Genomic DNA, 21,423 nt, shown 5'->3' with positions numbered 1-21,423 from the left:
GGTCCCTGGGGGCTGGTACACTCAGCAGTGCCAGCAGAGTCACCAGACACAGGCTGCCGGCGCTCTGGAGCCAAGCACCGCAGGCTGCGTGAGGGGCAGTGTGCTGGGGGCCCTGCCAGCGAGGGGCATTACTGAAGCCTGGTGTCGATGCAGCTAGGCGACCCCAGATGGCTGCCATGGCAGACCCTGCTCCTTCGCCTGGCTCTGGTCCCTGGCTTCTGACCCTGCCTCTGGCCCCAGCGGCTAGGCTGGACCCCCACGCCCTGGCTGGGACAGTGGGAGTGGGAATTCCATCCCACAGGCGAGATCCCAGCCGACAGGAGTGAGCCATGCCTCCCCCACCACTGCAGTGGGTTGCTGGTGCCTGCAGCCCATGGCTCGCCTGCTTCAGTCCCTTCAGATCTCCCTGGTGCCAGACAGCCCACCCCAGGGCCCAGCCCGTGAAGACTGCCAGCAGGGGACACAGCCCTGGGCATGGTGACAGCCCACGCAGGGTGTGGTATTTGATGGGCATGGGGGGTTCCAAACACCACATGGCCCCTTGCTGAGGCTCTGCCCCCAGGCTGCATTTGCAGGACAGCAGCCAGGCACAAGAGCCCCAAATGCCCTTCTTGGTGTGACAGTCCTTGTGTGTGGGGTGGGTCACTCTGAGCCTGGCACCGGGGGCAGACACTGACTGTGGTTCTTTTTCAGGGGCTGACTATGTGATGTCCCCCCAGCTGTGGGTCAAAAGTGCAACTGAAGCAGCCTCTGGCTGTTTAGCATATTTTTTTAAAGGGGGCACCTGGAACAGTGGCTCGGGGGGGCTGGAGACCTCCAAGGGTTCCAGGGGAGTCGAAGCAGGATCAGCTTGAGCCCAGGGTGGTTTTGGGAAAAAGAAAAAAGAGCAGGTGGCAGCTCCCCCTGGGAGCACTGCTGTGAATGGACCAATCAGGCAGTGGTGGAAACGGCTGGTGGAGTCTGGAGCAGGCTGCCCAGCGCTGCAGGAGAGAGAACAAAGCAGCAACCGCCACCAGAAAAGAAGGGCCGCAGCGAGTGAGGAGCCAGTGACTGGGGCCCCCGTCGTCAGAGGGCCGCCAAGGACAGAGCTCAAAGGGAGAAAGTCTAGTTGAGGAGGAAGAGAAAAGCCAGAGAGAGCAGGAGCAGTAGGGCTAGCAACAAACGGGCAGTACCTAGAAAGAGGAAAGATAATGGTGTAAGGGGAAAAGAGGGAAAGTTAAAGGAAGAACAATGCTGTTAAATGAGAGGAAAAATAACCAAAGAGTCTCTAAGAAACTATTAGAAAACATTGTTAGAAAACTGGGAGAAAAGTACAGCCCCAATGAAATGTGAAGGAAATAAACTGTAATTAAAGTGAAACCGACTTAAGAAATAAGGCGGAAGTGAGTTGTAGTGAAAGAAAGAAAATAGTAAGGACTGTAAAACAAACCATCCAAACAGCATCCCAAGGCAGACAAGGTGAAATGATAGGAATAGAGAAATTGTGAGAGCAAAGGGACTGTAAGCCAGAAAGGAGCAGAGGGATAACAGTTCAGCCAAGAAGCCAACATATTGCATCAAGGAATTTAGGCTGCAACTCAAGCCAGTAAACCAAGGTTGCACAAGAGGATTGCCCAAAATAACTAAACAGCCTAAGAACTTTTTCTCCAACCTCTGGGCTTATGGAGGCTGAAAACCAGGAAACTGACAAGGGGATGTGGAACTGTGGGGTTTGTGTTCTAGTGCACTGGTTTTCAAACTGTGGATCACGACCCAGCAGCGCTGGGTTGCAGAACGTAAGGCAGTGGGTCGTGGCAGCTCTGGTCAGCACTGCCGACCGGGCCATTAAAAGTCCCATTGGCGGTGCTGCCCGGCAAAGGCAGGCTAGTCCCTACCTGTCCTGGGGCACCGCGCTGTGCCCCGGAAGCGGTGAGCAGCAGGTCTGGCTCCTCTACGTGGGAGGGGTGGGGGGGGCTCTGCGTGCTGCCCCTGCCCCGAGCACCAGCTCTGCACTGCTGTCATAAATATAAAGGGAAGGGTAAACCCCTTTAAAATCCCTCCTGGCCAGAGGAAAAATCCTCTCACCTGTAAAGGGTTAAGAAGCTAAAGGTAACCTCGCTGGCACATGACCAAAATGACCAATGAGGAGACAAGATACTTTCAAAAGCTGGGAGGAGGGAGAGAAACAAAGGGTCTGTATGTCTGTCTATATGCTGCTTTTGCCAGGGATAGACCAGGAATGGAGTCTTAGAACTTTTAGTAAGTAATCTAGCTAGGTGTGTGTTAGATTATGATTTCTTTAAATGGCTGAGAAAAGAAGTGTGCTGAATAGAATGACTATTTCTGTCTGTGTGTCTTTTTTGTAACTTAAGGTTTTGCCTAGAGGGATTCTCTATGTTTTGAATCTGATTACCCTGTAAGGTATCTACCATCCTGATTTTACAGAGGTGATTCCTTTATTTCTATTTACTTCTATTAAAAGTCTTCTTGTAAGAAAACTGAATGCTTTTTCATTGCTCTCAGATCCAAGAGTTTGGGTCTGTGGTCACCTATGCAAATTGGTGAGGATTTTTACCAAACCTTTCCCATGAAGTGGGGTGCAAGGGTTGGGAGGATTTTGGGGGGAAAGATGTGTCCAAACTGTGTTTCCCAGTAAACCCAGTTAGAGTTTGGTGGTGGCAGTGGATATTCCAAGGACAAAGGATAAAATTAATTTGTACCTTGGGGAAGTTTTAACCTAAGCTGGTAAAAGTAAGCTTAGGAGGTTTTTCATGCAGGTCCCCACATCTGTACCCTAGAGTTCAGAGTGGGGGAGGAACCTTGACAACTGCCAATGGGAGCTGGGGTGGGGGAAGGTTCCTGTGAGTGAGAGCCATGCGGAGCCGCTTGCGCACCTCCGCCTAGGAGCCAGACCTCCTGGCCGCTTCCAGGGTGCCTGCCTGAGCACCTCTGCTGACCAGGACCCGCCCGAGGTAACCCGTGCCCCTGCCCCAGCCCCAAACCCGGAGCCCCTTCCTGCACCCCCAACCCCTTATCCCTGACCCCACACCAGAGCTTGCACTGCCAGCTCAGAGCCCTGACCCCCTCCAACACCTCAACCCCCTGCCCCAGCCATGAACCCCTCCCACACCCAGAACCCCTCATCCCCAGCTCTGTTGGGTTGCAGGCATCAACAATCTTCTTCAACTGGGTCTCCAGAAGAAAAAGTTTGAAAACCACTGCTCTAGTGCATTGTGTTCACTAATTCAAAATGCTGTTGTTTTATACATGAAAACTGTTACCTGTCAAGGCTGATTCCCCACTCTGGCACTTGGAGTGCAGAAGGTGGGGGCCCGCAAGGATTCTAAAAATAAATACTGGCCACTCCAAGCTGGTATTAAACTCCCAAGATCACAGCTTCATTCTGACCTTGGATGGGTAGCTACTGCCACCACCTAAGTGCAGAACCCCTTTGAGAGCCCAGGAAGGTGCACTTTGAAATTCCTTCCTGTGGGGTACCCTCAAGCCCTTTCACACCCCCTCCGGGAAGAGCTGAAAAAAAAAAGAAAGGGAAATCAGCTGTTGCCACCAGCTAATCAAACAGCATAGGCACAAACCTCTTAAGACACAAAAATCCAATCCTGTTCTTAACAAAAGTAAATTTTATTAATTAATTAAGAAAGAAAGAAAATATACCTGGGAACTCAGGCTATTGCTAGATTTTAAAAGAGCAACTACAAGAAATAAGCATCAAGAATTGCTCTCTTAAGGTCCAGCTTAAAAGTTACAAGCAAAACGAAAACACCTGGGGTTAGCACAGAGGAGTCCACAAGCCATAAAGAAATAAGAGACACACCTCATCACGTCTTCCTAGACATTCCCTGATCTACTCACATATCCGGGGTTTTAAATGAGTAGTTTCTAGGTGTGATCTGATGATTTTTTCAGACCTGGGCCAAGCTTCTCAGAGAGAACAACCACAGACAGACAAAAGGGGAGTCTTTTTGTTTCAATTTTAAAAAGTTCTAGCCTTCCCATTGGCTCTTTTGGCCAGGTGCCCACTCACTTCCTTTTACCCATGCAGGGAGACGTTTTAACCCTTTACAGGTAAAGCAATTAGAGAACAGCTACTAAGAGGGATTTTATAGTTACTGGCTGGGTGTCCATAAAAGGGAGCTACCCTCCCCGCCCCCTTCATTTATCACGTTACCTATGAAGTGAGTTTAATGAAGACAATCACTGCTAATACACAGTCGATAACAGGAATAGTTTATGGTGTAAGCTTAAGGAGTAGTTCCTGCTAAAACAGCTAACTCTGATTTCCTTGTGATTTGTCCCCATTTAATTGATTTCTACTTTACCCCCACCTGATTGCCTCTCCTCATTGCTCTGACTCAGAATACCCCTCCTTTCCCTGCCACGCTGGGCAGAGGCTAGGCACCTCCCAGGCCCATCTTAGCATCAGGTGTTAAGTCCTAGAGCCCCAGTGCAGCTGTTATCCGATGATGCACGCAGAGTCATCCCATTGTCTCTTAGCATCTCTAGGGCAGGGTTCAGGACCCTTGGCCCAGTTTGTGGGGTTTGTTTTTTGGACAGTCAACAGCACTCTCAGCTCCTCTGAAATACACTGCTTCTCAGGCAAGCTGGGCTGGGCAGAGGGACCCTCCCATTTTAGCCCTGTTTGCTGACCCCATCAGAGCCTTGGAAAGAAGCTTTTTTTTTTAAACCAAACATCTCGGTAGGGACAAGTTCTTCCCCAAAGGTGCAGCAAGGAAGGCTCTGGGAGTTCCTTTTTTTGGAGATTAAGTGCCTGAAAAATTGTTTCTTTGCAACTGTTTTGCCAAATATCCAGTGAAGTCCCCTGGCACTAATGTCTATTACAAACAAGTAGAGTCTTTTTATGCCAGTGCCAAAAGGCTTGAGCCAGTTGTCCAGTGAGAAGGGAAAAATCTTGGGGAGGGACTAGTTATTATTGTTCTTTATTATCCAGCCTTTGGTAAAATGCCTCCTCCTGCATCCCTTTGACCTGGGGAAAGCACACAGGGCCACTGTCCAGGAACTGAGAGCCAAGTGACGTACCCATGGTTAGTATTAGCATTGTTAATTTAGAATCTAGCTACCCTGACCAAGGCCAGGGGCACTGCACTAGGGGCTGAACACAGACCTCAGAGGGGTAAGAGAGATAGGGTCTCTGCCCTGAAGAGTTAACAACCTAAATAGAAAACACAAAGGGTGGGTGGGGAAACTGAGGCCCAGAGAGGGACCGTGACTGCCCTGGGTCATACATTCATAGAAATGTAGGGCTGTGAGGAACCTTGAGAGGACATTAGTGCCTCTGTGCCAAGGCAGAACCAACCTAGACCAGCCCGGATGGGTGTTTGTCCCACCTAATCTTAAAAACCTCCAGTGGTGGGGATTCCACAGCCCCCCTGGGAAGTCTGGTCCAGAGCTGAACTACCCTGAGAGTTGGAAAGGTTTCCCTAACATCTGACCTACATCGCCCTTGCTGCAGATTAAGCCCATTACGTCTTCTCCTGCCTTCAGTGGCCATGGAGAATCATTGATCACTGTCCTCTTTGTTACAGCCCGTAACAGATCTGAAGACTGTTATCCGGTCCCCATCTTCTGTCATCTTTTCTCAAGACTAAACATGCCCAGGTGGTTTTATCCTTTCCTCACAGGGCAGGTTTGGATCATTTTTGTTGCTCTCTTCTGGACTCGCTCCAATTTGTTCACATCTTTGCCAAAGTGTGGTGCCCGGAACGGCACCCAATATCCCGCTGAGGCCTCCCCACAGTGCCGAGTGAGACAATGACCTCCCGTGCCATACATACGATACTCCTGGTAAGACACCCCAGAACCAGATTTGCCTGTTTTGCAACTGCATCACACTGCTGCCTCCTATTCAATTTGTGATCTGCTAGAACCCTAGAGCCTTTTCAGCAGCACCGCCATATAGCCAGTTATTCCCCACTGTGTAGTGATGCATTGGATTCTTTTTTGTCCTAAGTGTAGTACTTTGCATTTGTTTTTATTGAGTTTCATCTTGGTGATTTCAGACCAATTCTCTGATTTGTTGAGGTCGTTTTGAATTCTAATCCTGTCCTCCAGCGTGCTTGTGACCCCTCTCCACGTGATGTCACCTGCAAATTTTATAAACATATTCTCCATTCCATTGTCTGAGTTACTAATGAAAAGACTGACTAGTACCGGACCCGGGACTGACTCCTGCAGGACTATACGATACACCGGCCCAGTATGGCAGCAAACCATTGATAACTACTCTTTGAATACAGCCTTTCAGCCAGCAATTGGTCCTTGTTCCCACTTTCTGTAGGATTCCTTTTCTCCTCAGGTCATTAAAGAGAATCATAGAATAATAGAATCATAGAATATCAGGGTTGGAAGGGACCTCGGGAGGTCATCTAGTCCAACCCCCTGCTCAAAGCAGGACCAACACCAACTAAATCATCCCAGCCAGGGCTTTGTCAAGCCTGACCTTAAAAACTTCTAAGGAAGGAGATTCCACCACCTCCCTAGGTAACGCATTCCAGTGCTTCACCACCCTCCTAGTGAAAAAGTTTTTCCTAATATCCAACCTAAATCTCCCCCACTGCAACTTGAGACCATTACTCCTTGTTCTGTCATCCGCTACCACTGAGAACAGTCTAGATCCATCCTCTTTGGAACCCGCTTTCAGGTAGTTGAAAGCAGCAACATCCCCAGTTCCCTCAGCCTCTCCTCATAAGTCATGTGTTCCAGTCCCCTCATCATTTTTGTTGCCCTCCGCTGGACTCTCTCCAATTTTTCCACATCCTTCTTGTAGTGTGGGGCCCAAAACTGGACACAGTACTCCAGATGAGGCCTCACCAGTGTCGAATAGAGGGGAACGATCACGTCCCTCGATCTGCTGGCAATGCCCCTATGTATACATCCCAAAATGCCACTGGCCTTCTTGGCAACAAGGGCAACAAGAGCTCCAAGGCATCTTACTAGTCTTCCTATCTGTCCGTTGCAGTGGGATCGTTCGCGAGAAGGGAAAATACTTTGGGCTGGACCATTTATTATTTATTTATTACCTGTCTTACGGTAGCGCCTCGGAGCTCAGCCATGAGCCAGGTGCCCGCTGTGCTGGGTGCTGTACGTTATTTATTAGGTGTATTTCCTAGGAGCCCACTTGGCCCAGGACCCCAACACGCTGTGTGCTGTCCATTAAGGACCTGTATCACTGTATCACTGTGGCACCGAGGAGCCCAGCCTTGGCCCAGGACCCATCACGCTGTGTGCTGTCCATTAAGGACCTGTGTCACTGTATCACTGTAGCACCGAGGAGCCCAGCCTTGGCCCAGGACCCAGCACGCTGTGTGCTGTCCATTAAGGACCTGTATCACTGTAGCACCGAGGAGCCCAGCCTTGGCCCAGGACCCATCACGCTGTGTGCTGTCCATTAAGGACCTGTGTCACTGTATCACTGTATCACTGTAGCACCTCGGAGCCCAGCCCACGGCCCCGTTGTGCTAGGTGCTGTACAGACACAGAACAAAAAAACAGTCTCTGCCCCAGAAAGCTGCCATAGCGTCACCCTCTGAGATCACCCAGCTATTTCAGGATAGGAAAAACCCCTGCAGCCTTTGGTAAAATGACTCCTCCCGCATCCCCCCAGCCTAGGGGCCTGCATGCAGGGTGCCGATGAGCCAGGACAGAGCGTGTAAGTGGCGTGCTCTGGTACCTGCTAGCATTGTCAGTTTAGCCTACAGTAGAATCTTGCCCGGATCAAGGTGAGGCCCCATTGTGCTGAGTGCAGGCCAGACGCACTGAGAGCTGAAAGCATTAAGGGTCTCACTAGACAAAGCAAAGGGTGGGAGGGAAATGGGAGACTCAGCAAAGGGAAGGGACTGCCCTGGGCCATGCAGCAGGTGTGTGGCTGAGCGGGGACAGAGCCTGAGTCTGCGAAGTCTGGGCGGTGCCCATGGCTGCTTGGCCATGCTGCCCCATCGAAGCCTGGGAGGGAGCATGTCTGGATAGCCCCTCTTTTCCAGGCTGGGCCTGAGGGCTGTCGGCTCCGTCCCGCTGGCAGGGAGCTGTTGCGTCAGGCCCGCTGGGCGTGAGAAGCACCGTGCAGGGAGGCAGGTGTTGGTGTGAAGGCCAGGAGCGGTATCTCATCCCTGCTGCCTGTGGACCGCAGGTGTGCACTGCACACTCGATAAGGCTGGGAAAGGCAGCTGCTTCCGACAGCAGCGGGGGAGAAGAGTTTATCGGCCATGCCCTGGTAAATTGGTGACCCAGGGACAGGGAGCAGGGAGGGGCTGGGGTGAGAGAGGTGCCACCAGCTATGGAAGGGTGTTGCTGGAGATGGTGGCCTTTGGCGTGGAAAGAAGGAGAGCTCCCCTCCCCCAAATGCCCCTCATCAGGGACGGGCCCGAGCCACAGTCCTGGAGTATCGGCATCCCGGCCTAGCCCCGCAGAACTGACCTTGCTGGCCGGGGCTGTGATACCGACTGGCACCATTTCCCCTCCTGGGCGCTATGAAGGCTGGGCAGAGCTCCCCAAAAGGTCCCTGGGGCTGGCCCAGGCCTGCCCCTGTCAGAGGGTGTTGGGGGGGTACCCTGCCCGTTGGCACCCCCGTGCAATGCAGCCCACTGGAGGGGCAGTGCTGTGAACAGAATGCAAGAGGGTTCCTTGGCCCGACCCCCCTTCTCTCCAGGAGCAGGTTGGGGTGTCTAGCTTCCTGCAGTGAGAGCCCTGCTCACCCAGATGAGTCCGGGCCCTGCCGGGGCCCCAGAAGCGGCTGATCGTGCTGCTCAATGGAATGGCAGCGGGGGAGCGGAATGGGGGGAGGCTGGACTAACCCCTGGCTTTGGTTCCCCTTTTGCACTAAGCTGCCAGCAGGGCACATGCAGAGAGTCTCATACCAATGCAGAGGAAAAGCCCATTTTCCTCCTGGAAACGGGCCATGTCCATCGCCCTCCCTGACTGCGGCTAACCCCTCCATTTGCCACAGGAGCCAGCGTGGAAAGCAAACAAGCTGCCCTGCTTCTAAAAATACATCCCCTTCACCAGAAAAGTGCTCCCAGCTCCTGCCAATACAGTAATCCATCGCGGTATCACAGACGTGGTGGTAGGGCGGCATGTTTGCCCTGCAACAGGTGTTCCCATGGCCCCCAACCCCCTCGTTGGCCCTACTCCAACCCACACTGGTGCTGGAGATAAAAGACCCGCAGCCTTGTTCGCCCCATCCACCTGCCTCAGCCTTGTCGCTAGCATGGCTGCTCTGTGGCTGCTCTCCTGCCTGGCACTCCTCGGCGCGGCTCATGGTAAGCCAGGTGGGCCCTTCTCTGCTTGGGCTGCATAATCCATTAGGTGACAGCCTCATCTGGGTTCTGGAGACCCTGTGTGGGGACACAGCAGCACAGATTGTGCGGGTCAGGCTGGGAGCTAGAGAGACACCCAGGGGCTGGCTGTGTCCAGGAATCCCCTTTAGCTGCATCAGCTGGGAGGCAGTGTGGCCTGGTGGACAGGGCACTGGATTAGGACCAAGGAGATCTGTGTTCTATTCTCCACTGTGTTGCTGGGTGACTTTGGACATATCACTTCCCTGCTCTGTGCCTCAGTTTCCCCTCTGTAAAATGGGGCAGCCACAGAGCAGCCATGATCTTGATCTTCTTTGTAAAGGACTTTGATATCATTTGAGTAAGAGCCCTTGAGTCCTGAATCTGCACATGAGGGGGTCTCAGGGTGCCGCTATTGCACTTGCCAGCAGCCAAAATGCTGTACCCGTTGCCAGACCAGGTTTGTTTGGCTAGTTACTTTGTGTCTCCTTCAGTGCCCCTCTGTGTGATTAAGAGAGACAGTAGTCTTCAGTGCTGTCTCTAAAATGTTATGTGTGTCAGGGGGGTGTTGCTGTGGGCTGTTAAGCAACTGCTACGTTCCACACCAGAGCTGGCTGCATTTCAGCAGCAGGCCAAGCAATGTGCAGTGCCTGCTGTAACAGCGGCAATGAGTGCTGTAGATAAGGTTGCTGCTCTCACTGCCTGCCTGCAGTTGTGTGCAGTAACTCTGAAGCTCACGCTGGGCAGCTGGAATAGCCTAGGTTTGGCCTCTGCCTGGTGGGAAAGTGGCTCAGCTGCTTTCAGGCGTGCAAAGCAGGGTATAAATACAAGGTTCTTGCTGTAAATGGCCTTTAAGTGCCTAGCTGCACCCGTCCGGCCTAGGGTATTGACCAGCAGCTCTCACCCTCCCTGGCCTGGGCCCCCGTGTCGTCACTGACACCTGAGCCTGGTAGGGTCAGGGAATGCTGCCATTCTGATCGGGTGAGATTTGTCACATAAGAATGGCCATACTAAGTCAGACGGCCGTTCTTATGTCCAGCTAGCCCAGTATCCTGTCTTCCGACAGTGTCCGGGCCAGGCACTTTAGAGGGAATGAACAGGACCGGGCAATTATCAAATGATCCACGCCCTGTTGGCCCCCCCCAGCTTCTAGCCAGCAGAGCGTGGGGTTGCATCCCTGCCTATCCAGGCTAATAGCCATCGATGGACCTGTCCTCCATGAACTCATCTAGTTCTTTTTGGGACCCTGTTATAGTTTTGGCCTTCACAGCATCCCCTGGCAAGCAGGTCCTCAGGTTGACTGTGTGTTGTGTGAAGAAATACTTCCTTTCATTGTTTTAAACCTACTGCCTCTTAATTTCACTGTGTGACCCCTGGTTCGTGTGTGAAGTGAAGGGGTAAATAACCCTTCCCTGTTCACTTTCTTCTCCCCAGTCATGATTTTATAGACCTCTTGCATCTCCCCCTGACCCCAGTCATCTGGTTTCCAAGCTGGAAAGGCCCAGACGTTTTAACCTCGCCTCATATGGAAGCTGTTCCAGACCCCGCACCATTTTTGTTGCCCTTCTCTGCACCTCTTCCACCTCTACTATAGTTCTTTTGAGACGGGGCGACCGGAACTGCGCGCGGTATCCAAGGTGTGGGCGCCCCACGGCTTTATACAGAGGCAATGGGGTATTTTCTGTCTCATGATCTCTCCCTTTCTTGATGATTCCCGACATTCCGTTCGCTTTTTTTGGCGGCCGCTGCACAGTGAGTGGCTGTTTTCAGAGAACTCTCCACAGTGACTCCAAGATCTCCTCCATGAGTGGACCAGCTAAATTAGACCCCATCGCTGTGTGTGTATAAACTAAATGCCCAGGTGCCACGGGGGTCAGTGACGCTGCAGGGTGCCAGGCAGGCTGCCCCAGGGCCACGACTCCCAGACAGGGTCTCTGGGTTTTCATTCTGAATCAGAAAGTTCCCCAGGCTCAGACTCCTCCATGTAGCGGATGTCCCCTTTTGGGCCTGGCTCTGGCAGGCATTTTGCCAGACACTGCCCATGCTCTCGCCAGGCTGCGGGAGGGAGACGGGCTGGAGCTGTCTCTGGTTAGCTGGCGCTGCAGCCTCAGGGTGCCAGTGGGAAGCGGGTGGAGACCCAGGCTGACTCGCTTTCCCTTCCAGGCTGTGGTGTGCAGGAAATCCAGCCCGTCATCAGTGGCTACGCCCGCATAGTGAATGGCGAGGAGGCGGTTCCCGGATCCTGGCCCTGGCAGGTCTCCCTGCAAGTAAGGAGGGTGGGGAAGTCTCCCTATCGGTGCCGGGACCCTGGCTACTCCCTTTATGCCCCTCCCCCCAGCAGTTACCCAAACGCTTTCCTCGCTTGGCTCTGCCCCCATGGCTCTGCCCCATCGCCAAGCCCCGCCCCCATTTCACAAGCCCATCTTCCCCATTTCAGCTCCCAGAGGCCGGACTCCTGCAGCCCAGACACTGGGGATGGGCTCGTGGGAAGGGTGGCTCTTGGGCTGTCCCACCCCCACCCAATGGGGCGCTCCAGGGGGTTATGAGCCTGTGGCTGCCCAGGACAAGCACATGCCCATGTAGCTCTGGCAGCAGTGGCTCCTGCTAATAGAAGCAGAAGTGCCAGGTTCAGTCCCTGGGAGGCTGTAGGGAGCTCGTAGCTGAGGCCAAGGAAAGGTGCCCTCCTATGCGTGCCTGAGCTGGGCACTGCAATTGTTTTCAGTGTGATTTGGCCCTTGCTGGTGATACCTTGGGACGGGCGTCTCTAGGGCCTTACAGTCTCCCCCCATTGGCAATTGCAGCAGTCGAAGACGAACAGCTGGCACTTCTGTGGCGGCTCCCTGGTCAGTAAGCGTTGGGTGGTGACAGCTGCACACTGCGGAGTGACGTGAGTGGGGACCACCCTGGGGATGGGCTGCGGGGGGGGGGCAGATCAGGGGTATGGCTTAGCGGCCTGTCTGGTGTTGCCTGAAGGGGGCGGTGGGGCAGCAGGGTGCTGCTAGTCCAGGGCCAGGCTCCAGTCCCAGCCGTGGAGATGTCACCTCCCCTTGCCCTTCGAGATCACACCTAGCGCCCAGATGATTGTTTCAGCCCCCCACCCTGTGATGCTGGGCTGCCCCCAACATGCCAGGCTGCATGGGCTACCCCATCAACTACGCCAAGGGGAAAACCGTGCCTGGTCCAGCCAGGTCGCTGCCCCAGCTGTGCACAGGGGAAGGCTCCCTCTGCACTGGAGAACAGCCCCGGGTGCACCTGGGCACTAGCCACAGGCAGGCAGGAACCCCCGCTGCATGGCCAAATGCACCAGCTACAGCTCATGGGCCCAATGGCTGCTAGCTCCCCGTCCCACAGTGCCCCACACATCGCCCTTCGCGGGGGTGATCTCAGCTCTCCCGGGACACTAACTGCCCTCTCTTCCGGCCCCAGGAAATCCAACGTGGTGGTGCTCGGGGAACACGACCGCAGCTCCTCCCAAGAGAAAGTGCAGAAACTGGCCATCCAGGAGGTGGGTGAGCACTCGCCCAGTGCTGACCCACAGCAGGAGGGGGAGCCAGGCACAGACACTGAGTCTCTGGGCACAACCCTGTGGTGGGGTGCCATGAGCGCCCAGGGTTGCTGTCTGCTCGCTTCCTCTGTGCAGCCCCGCTCTGTGGGCTGAGCTCTCCAGGGCTGAGATGGGGCACAGCTGGGAACTCCTGTGTGAGCATATCTGCTCCAGGCCTGGGGGCATTGTGCCAGCACAACAACCAGCTGAGGGAGCCCAGCTGGGGCAACTTCCCCTGCAGGGGTGCAGTGGGGGGTCCCCTCCACAGCCAGCCAATTCTGCCGGCCACAGCTCTGTCTCCCCTGCCCTCTGCCGGGCACAGCCTGGCCCCCGAGGGATCTGCTGCCCTGCTCCAGCCATACAGGGAGTGTGCGCTGACGCAGCCTGCGCCCAGGGGACCTGGAGCCCTCCTGAGACTGCAGCTCCCAGCAGCCCACTCTGGGTGCCTCGGGCACTGGGAGCGGTGGGAGGTTCCCTGCCACATGCTGCCTGCTGGCTCTAAGGAGCTGACGCAGAGGCTGCCCCAGGCCTGTGCTGCCGGCTGGTCTCAGTGCTCGCTGAATGTACCGGGCCAGGCACCATGGCAATGGGGCCCACGTGAGTACCCCCACCATCGAGGAGGGGTAGCTGCAGGGACCTGTCCTCATGGGCCCGTGTCTCTGCCACAGGTTTTCACCCACCCGCAGTATAGCTCCTCCACCACCAGCAATGACATCGCGCTCATCAAGCTGGCCACGGACGCGGAGCTGGGCAGCACCGTGGCCCTCGTGTGCCTGGCAGCCGCCGGGGACCGGTACCAGAGTGGCCAGCTCTGCGTCACCACTGGCTGGGGCAAGACCCGCTACAACGGTACGTCCTCCTGGCACTGCGGTGAGGGGAGCCTGCATGGCCTTGGGGATGACTTCAATGGCCAGTTTGGCTGTAACAGCCCCTGGAGCTGGGTCACTCACACACGTTGCGGGGTACGGCCCAGGACTGGGAATCACGAGATCAAGGGTGGTTACTTACCCACCCTCTGCCTCAGTTTCCCCACCTGTGGGTGGGGGACAGTAATGCTGACGTACCCTGCTGCGATGCTGTGCATACTGGTGTTTGCAAAGCACATTCAGCATGGGGAGCGACGGATTTCCCGCCCATGGGTGGAGTGGGATGTGAGTTTTCCCACAACCATCTCCCCCGTCATGGCAGCACTGAGCTGTCAGCCCCCCGGGGTTCACACCCTCATTGGCATCGGGGTGTATTCCCCCCCCCCGCCGTGTGCAGAGCACTCCTTGGAGCTGAGCGGGAGGCTTGAGAAATAGTTCGGCTCTGTTCCTGTCACCAGTCTGGGCCTGACCGAGCCCCTTCTATGCAGGCGGTAAGGCCCAGGGCTGTGGCCCTTTTCTAGCGCTGCATCTGGTCTAGACCCAACGTGCCTGGTGCTGAGAGCCCCCCGTGGGCACCGGCCCAAACGCTGGGCTCACGGCATGGCCTGGGGGATCCACAGGTCAGAGCTTGAGGCAGCCGTGCATTGGGGCATTGGCAGAGCAGGGCTGGAGCTAGCCCTGGGGGAGGGCTGGATCTAGGTCCTAGGACGTGGACCAGAGCCCCAAAGAGCAGGCAAAGCACTGTCTGGCCAGCTGGCAGGCCAACCCCTGTGAGCCCAGTGCTGCCAGGCTGTGCTGGGATGCTGCTTGGGCACACCTGGCCAGCTCACCGTGTGCACACAGGAGAATGCGAGCCAGGGCAAGTGGGGGATTGTTGGTGAAAGGGCCTTTTCCTCCACCTGGGCCAGGGCCCTTTGGCATCTCCAGGCTCTGCAATGACTGGGACCTGGAAATCCTGTGCCTGCTTTTGGGCCGCCTGCCCCAGCTTTCAGCAGGGAACATGGGATGCCCAGCCCCACTGGGGAGCCAGAGGGCCGTGCCTCGGCAGCAGGACGGGCTGGTCGTGGGAGGCTCCTGTGCGGTTCACTCATTCCATAGGGTGTGTTCAGCAGTGCACCCAGCTCCCACGTGTGGCACATGCCAGCCACACAAGCCGTGCACCATGTCATGTGGAATGCGTGTGGAGGCTCCTTGGGGCGCAGCCCTGACCCTGCCCTCTCTCCGCTCCCTTCCCAGCCTTAAGCACCCCAAGCAAACTGCAGCAGACGGCGCTGCCCCTGCTGACCAATGAGGAGTGTAAAAACTACTGGAACGGTAACATCCTGGACTCCATGATCTGCGCTGGAGCAGCAGGCTCCTCCTCCTGCATGGTACGGCCCCAGGGCTGGGGCTGCCCCGCTGGCCGGCCTTCTTCCGCCCCCTGCATGAGCTCATGCCCTCTGCTGGCCGCTCTGCGCCTCTACTAGCCCAGTGGCCTTGCCACACACGGCTCCCTGGCTTGAGCCCTGCCATGGTCTTCTGCTCCCCAGGCCGGGGGCAGAGCGCAGTGAACCCTGGTGGGGTGCGAGACCCTCATGCCTGTTTCACGGGCCCAGAGAGGCATTGCCCAGGGCACTGACTGGCCCAGCCATTGCTGCTTGGCTAGGAGGGGGCCCGTGGCCCAGGGGCCAGCTGCAGAGGGGTGGGAAGCTGGGGAGCGTGTGCACTTGGCTGTGGTCCCCCATCTCCGGGGGGTACCAGGCCAGGGAGAATGTGCCAATCCAGGGACAGGGCCCTTGCCCCTCTGGCAGCGACGGCAGGCATTCTGCTATAGGCAGGGGAGGGCGCCCGTCAGTCCTCCTGGGCTGGTCTCTCCAGCGTGGCACAGTAGGGTGAGATCCAGGCTAGCAGGGGCCCCTCTTTGGGAGGATACCTGGCAGGGTGCCTGGGCAGGGGGCTGGCCCTGGAGGGCGTGGTGCCTGGCCCTGGAGGGCGTGGTGCCCAGCTCTCTACAGCCCTGGTGGCTGAGCCTGCCTCTCCATCTGCTTCGCAGGGTGACTCCGGCGGCCCCCTTGTCTGCCAGAAGAACGGAGTCTGGTATCTAGTGGGCATCGTGTCCTGGGGCAGCAGCCGCTGTGCCACCAACATGCCAGGCGTCTACGCCCGCGTAAGCCTGCTCCGTGCATGGGCCGACAGCATCATGGCCAGCAACTGAGCCTGCTGGGGGTCTTAGCAGCTAGGCCCCAGATCGGCGGCTCCAGCTCTCCACCCTTCTCTCCCCACGGGTGACCTAGTCCCACCTGTGTCAAAGCCAGCCCTGTGGCCTTCCAATAAAACCTTTCTGCAGCATGGCGCCTCTTTGGGTTCCTGCCATCTTCGGGGCACCAGCACACTGTGTCCACCAGACTTGGCACAGCCTGGGCACCACGTGCCAGCTGACCCAGCAGGGGTTGCTGACACCCACGGCGCATAGGCAGGGCTCACATCAGCTCCCCCAACTGAGCTTTGTACCCAAGGCAAGGTGGCCAGCCAGGCTGTGGCCACTGGTGGAGCCGGGGAAGACGATCCATACAATCACAGAATATCAGGGTTGGAAGGGACCTCAGGAGGTCATCTCGTCCAAGCCCCTGCTCATGGCAGGACCAGCACCAACAATCCAACTAAATCCATGACTGAAGGGCTCCCAGAGCTAGGGTGGGGGCCAGGATGGCTCCAGCCACAGCCCCGTGTGGGGGCTGAACTCAGAGCTGCGCCAGCAGGTGGCCTAGACAGGACTGGGTCTGCACACCAGAGGGCAGCCCCCACAGCTTGTGCAAGGGGGTGGCAGCTTACGGGCTCGGGATTGTGGCGCTCAGACCCAGCTTGCCCAGCTGCTTGGAGGGGTTCCCCTAGCTCTCCGGGCGCTAGCATAGTAGAAGCTGTGTGGCTCGCCCAGCTCTGCAAGCAGCCCAGAGCCCTCTGTAGAAAAGAGTGCTCCGCCCTCCTTGCCTGCGCCTGTGCTTAGTGTTCCCATCTGCTGTTACCCAGCCGCCACGCTCCATGCCTATGGTGGCTGCAATTCAGTGCTGGATGAACGATCCAGGTGGCTAGGGGCTGGTGCTCGGGGTTGGACAGCCCTCTAGAAATGCAAGTGCTTGGCTGGCTGCTTGTTTCCTCCCTTCCCCAGTGCTGCACCATGTATACCCAATCCAGCTTCTGGTCACCCCTGGAGTCACCGCCTCTACCCTCTCCACAGCCCCTTCTCCACCTCTGGTCTGCTGAGCCCACCCGCTCTTCCCAGTGACCCAACCCCGCCACGCACTCCCAGACCCCTAAAAGTTTGTTTCATTTTCATAGAATTTTTTTTTTTGGGGGGGGGGGGGGGGGGGAATGTTGCAAACAGCTCTGACCTTGCCCCTGCTCCCTCCCCCGTGAGACCCTGGTGGGCCAACACAGATGATCGACTCTGCTGCCTCCTTGGTGTTTGCACCATACACAAACTGAGTGGGGCCGGCCAAGCTACTGGGGAAGGGAGTAGGGCTGACTAGCCCCAAAGATTGTTAGTATTAAGGCTTTGCATGGGGTTAGCAGCCAGAGACCTAGTCAGGATCAAGGCTCCATTGTGCAACATGACAACGGTAGCCCTACAAAAACCCCTGAACTGTCTGTGTCACTTTAGGAACGAGGCCAGTTCTTCCACAGCGCTTACCGGCACCGGAGCTCTCATTTTACAGCTGGGGACCCTGAGGCAGAGACAGAGGGAGTGAATTGCTCACAATCATCCTGCAGGCCGGGGTCAGAGGCAGGAATGAAGCCCAGCTCTCCTGTGTCCCAGGCGCGTGTGGAATACACTAGGCTGCTTGAAAATGACCCCACAAAAATGGCCGCTTGAGGTAGTTTCACACATTGCTCCCTGTGGGGGGCGAAATCCTGGGGCCATGGACGGCATTAGTAAAATGCCCCTGACTGCCCTCACGGGGCTCGGACTTCACTGATCCCTAGAGCCAAGGGCAGAAGGGACCAGTGGATCATCTAGTTTGACCCCTGCACAGCCCAAGCCAGAGCCCTGTCCGGCTAGTGCTCCTAGAGCAGATCTCTTAGAAAAGCCGCAAATCTCCATTTAAAAATGGTCAGTGACGGAGAACCCCCCCGGACCCCTGGTAAATTGTTCCAGTGGTTAATTATTCTCATCGTTAAAAACTAACACCTTATTTCCAGTCTCAGTTTGTCTAGTGTCAACTTCCAGCCATTGGCTTGTGTGAGACCTTTCTCTGCGAGATTGAAGAGCCCATTGTTAAGTATTTGTTCCTCACGCGGCTACTTACAGACTCTGTCAAGTCACCCCTGAACCTTCTCTTTGTTAAGATAAGCAGACTGAGGTCCTAGGGTCTATCACTATCAAGGTTTTTTGATCCTTTAATCATTCTCATGGCTCTTCTCTGCCCCTCTCCAATTTATCAACATCCTTCTTGAACTGTGCACACCACAACTGGACACAGGATTCCAGCAACGGCTGCACCAGGGCCACATGCAGAGATCAAAGAACCTCTCTGCTCCGACTCGAGATTCCCCCACTTCTGCACCCCTGGATGGCAGGAGCCCTTCTGGCCACAGCGCTGCATGCAGAGCTCATTTCAGCAGATTATGCACCATGACCCCCAAATCTTTACCCAGGATGCCCTGGTCTTTCCCACTGAGTTTCCTGCTCACCCCCATTTCCCCCAGCTGAGAGCCGTGAACAAGCAGGCTGCACTCAGTTCCCCGTCGGGCAGCAGCAGCATATGCCAATCCTGTGCCCACAGAGTGCCCCTGGTAGGCCAGAGCAACTCTGCATGGGCTAAGGGGATCAGGGCCTACATCCTGATTAACCATGGGCAGGAAAGAACCCAGCTGAGGAGAGTGCTGGGAGCTGGGCAAACCTCAATGAGATGTCCTAGTCAAGTGCTGTGGCCACAGGAGTTAGGGATGGAGAAGAACACCACCACCCGACATTTACACAGTGTCTTTCACCCTCATAGGATCACAAAACCCTTGGCAAGCTCTATGCAGCAATCTGCTTCCCTGCTAGCAACATGCAGCCACCTCTGGGGTGGAACCTGGCAGCTGTTTATCAGCACACCTCAGTGGGCTAATCCTAGAGGCGAGTGGAATGCACGCATCTCTTACTGGGTGCAACAGGAGCTTCAGTGGCCCCTTAGCCAGAGCCTCTGTGTTGTATCTCATGAGAGCTAGCACAGTACCCGCTGGCACCCACGGCTGGGGTATGGGCTTGGTACGGACTCCACGAGATGGGCAACCCCCAGGGACCCACCACCGCCAATGGGTCTCCCGTTCATAGTGACCCAGCCCCACACTGCTTAGCTGGTGAGCACCGAGGGACCACAGAGGGCACTGAGATAATGGCCTCATCAGACAGGCACTTGGGGGGCTTCCTGACTCCAGCCTGTGCCTTAGGAGCTCCCAGGGGAAAAAGAGGTGTTCGCCCGTCTCCATCTGCCGTGAGAACGTGAGATCCCATCTCCTCCGCAGTCCAGGCAACGCTCACACACCAGCCCCCCCAACACAACCAAGGCAGAGGGGCTCTAGGCAAACCTTTATGCTGCCATGCCAGCAGGCTCCATGGCAACGAGTATCCCAACAGGCCAGGAGGGAACCCGCACATTTCAAGGCACCAATTTCGTTTAGCATTTCTGCTACAGCCGATCTTAGCAAACCCCAGCCGTGATATGCCACGGTGAGGCGCACCTCCCTGCGTCCATCCTGTCACCCCCAGGGGCTGTCTGTCGGGCCCAGCAGTGGACACACAGACACTCCTCCGGCTTACAGTTTGACCAGTTTCCTTTTCATCTCCACCCAGATACCATTGGATTGATTCGTTCTGCACAATTAAATGTCTGTCAATTAGCAGAGAGAGATCTCATTAATTAGATCAGGCCCCAAAGTCAATGGAAATCACACTCGCCCCTAACGGTTGGCTGACACTACTGGACTTCCCTTCGATTGCTTGCGCCCGCTCTAATTGCATTGCTCCCATTCAAATTCTAGTTTTTTTTTTAAATATCGCCCATTGGCCCAACGCACCCTGAATCCATCACGGACAATGATGATTTGCCTCCGTGGCTTCGTTACGGGGGGCCCAGGGCCCCCTCTTCTTTCCGAGGGTACAGCCTCTGTCCTGGCTCTCCAGCCTTTCACCTTGAAGCACCCTTAATGAATCGCTGGCGCGGCCTAAAAACTATCTTGCTCTTTAGAGAAAAGGGGAGGAGCGAACAGGAGCCCAGCGTCGTCGCTTGTTTTGTGCCCCCCCTTTATCCCCCCCATGGGAGTCTCTTTAAATATTTACAAGCCCATTTACACGCCTCTCGTGCTCCGCTGCGCATCCACAGAGGCAGTCATTAATAGTAGACTGATCTCTCCGAGGAGTTCCCAGTGTGGTGTGTACCGGTGAGGCCGTCACATGGCCGCCAGCTGCCCCAGCACCATCCTGAACTGCTGCGTGCTGTTGGCCAGGTCTTTGACCCGCTCCACCATGTCCTTGGCGGCAGAGGGGGACGGGTAGTGGAGGGCGGCGGCCTTGGTGGTCACCACAATCTCCTTGAGCATGTTGCACAGTAGGTTGCTATAGTGGGTGACCTTGTGGCGCACGTCCTGTGCCCGGGCCTGGCGCGACAGGGTGTCGCCGATGAACACCAGCTTGTGGGCGCTGAGGATGACGAACTTGCTGTGGGCCACGAAGATCTTGGGCGGCTGGTTGGTGCCCACGGCGGTGAAGAAGGCATCCACGGCGTTGGTGAGTGTGGTGAGGTTGGCCTCGCACTGCTCCAGGTAGAAGAGGAGCAACTGGCGGTCGGAGGGGCACAGGGCACTGCCGCCCTGCACCTGGGCATAGTGCTGCGGCGGTGTCCAGCTGGCGAGGTCGTTGTCGATGGGGCGTGTGACCTCCTGCTCCAGCCGCTCAAACTGCTTCAACTAGAGGGGGAGACAGACAGCACGTTAGGGACAGGGTGTGGCCAGGCCTGGCTGAGTGCGACAAAGTGCCCCCTCCCCCAGTGGCTGGCTCCCGTAACAGCTACCGACACAGCCAGAGGAGTCACTACCACGCACCTGCGCTGCAGCCTGGCACCGTCAGCGCTGCCCAAGGGGATTAGGAGCCAACTCCCATCGTTCTTGAAAATCTCTGTCTTAGTGTCAAAGGCCCCACGTCCATGCTGGCTGATAGCAGTGGGGTTGGCACGCCCGGGCTTGGCGCTACTCACCGACGGTGGCATGGACAGACACCCCACTGCAAGCACGTGTGTTCGGAGCCCCAGTCCTAGGCACCAAGGGAAAGGGGAGCAGCGAGGCTCAGATAAAAGCGCAGCCATGGGGGAGGAAGCCAGAGTCTGTCCCCGTGGGCCCTGCAGGGCCAACCTGGCCACAGGGGAGGGAACCGGAGTCTGCCCCTGTGGGCCCTGCAGGGCAGGCCTGGCCATGGGGGAGGGAGCCGGAGTCTGACCTGCCTCACACATTGTCCACAGCATTAATTCCAATTGCAGAATGGCTAAACCTGCCTCCTGAATGTCTGTACTGCCCCCAGCAAGTCAAAGGGGCGGAGTAGGGAACTGCTGTGTGCGCTGGAGTCTGGACTTGGCTTGATAGCATCCTTCGGCCCAGAGTTCCCCAGGGGCTGGATCCCGTTATTGTTTATTATTTGTATTACCCAGCCCCTGGATTGGGAACAGGGCAGCCTCAGGCCCCTTTTGCCTTCAGGAGAATTTCCCCAAAGACA

At 56.2% G+C, this 21,423-nt stretch overlaps 2 protein-coding genes across 5 annotated transcripts in view; one reads left to right on the top strand and one right to left on the bottom strand.

Annotated features, from left to right (window-relative positions):
- Positions 1–2,176: 2,176 nt before the first annotated feature.
- Positions 2,177–16,950, top strand: LOC102937055 (chymotrypsinogen A). 3 transcript variants are annotated; one of them, XM_043525908.1, is made up of 7 exons: positions 2,177–2,238; positions 11,451–11,554; positions 12,089–12,174; positions 12,714–12,792; positions 13,500–13,680; positions 14,934–15,067; positions 15,730–16,950. In XM_043525908.1, exons 1-7 carry the CDS (start codon positions 2,178–2,180, stop codon positions 15,889–15,891), a joined length of 807 nt encoding a protein of 268 aa, XP_043381843.1. In that variant the 5' UTR covers position 2,177; the 3' UTR covers positions 15,892–16,950. The 3 variants fall into 3 exon arrangements, with proteins under 3 accessions (XP_043381843.1, XP_043381842.1, XP_043381844.1); XM_043525907.1 differs by lacking the exon at positions 2,177–2,238 and adding an exon at positions 9,197–9,272 and having other exon boundaries at positions 12,056–12,174; positions 15,730–16,366; XM_043525909.1 differs by lacking the exon at positions 2,177–2,238 and adding an exon at positions 9,197–9,272 and having other exon boundaries at positions 15,730–16,356.
- A 2,283-nt stretch (positions 16,951–19,233) lies between these two features.
- The window catches only part of BCAR1 (BCAR1 scaffold protein, Cas family member), a 38,096-nt gene continuing 35,906 nt past the window's right edge, over positions 19,234–21,423 (bottom strand). For both annotated transcript variants that reach the window (XM_037877917.2, XM_037877918.2), the window contains one exon: positions 19,234–20,624. In XM_037877917.2, coding sequence (XP_037733845.1) covers positions 20,109–20,624 — 516 coding nt within the window. In that variant the 3' untranslated portion in view covers positions 19,234–20,108. The remainder of the gene's footprint in view (positions 20,625–21,423) is intronic.

This window comes from Chelonia mydas, chromosome 12 (genome assembly GCF_015237465.2).
Source record: "Chelonia mydas isolate rCheMyd1 chromosome 12, rCheMyd1.pri.v2, whole genome shotgun sequence".
Lineage (NCBI taxonomy): Eukaryota > Metazoa > Chordata > Testudines > Cheloniidae > Chelonia > Chelonia mydas.
The sequence above is the reverse complement of the archived record's forward strand: the minus strand, read 5'-3'. Positions and strand labels throughout refer to the sequence as shown.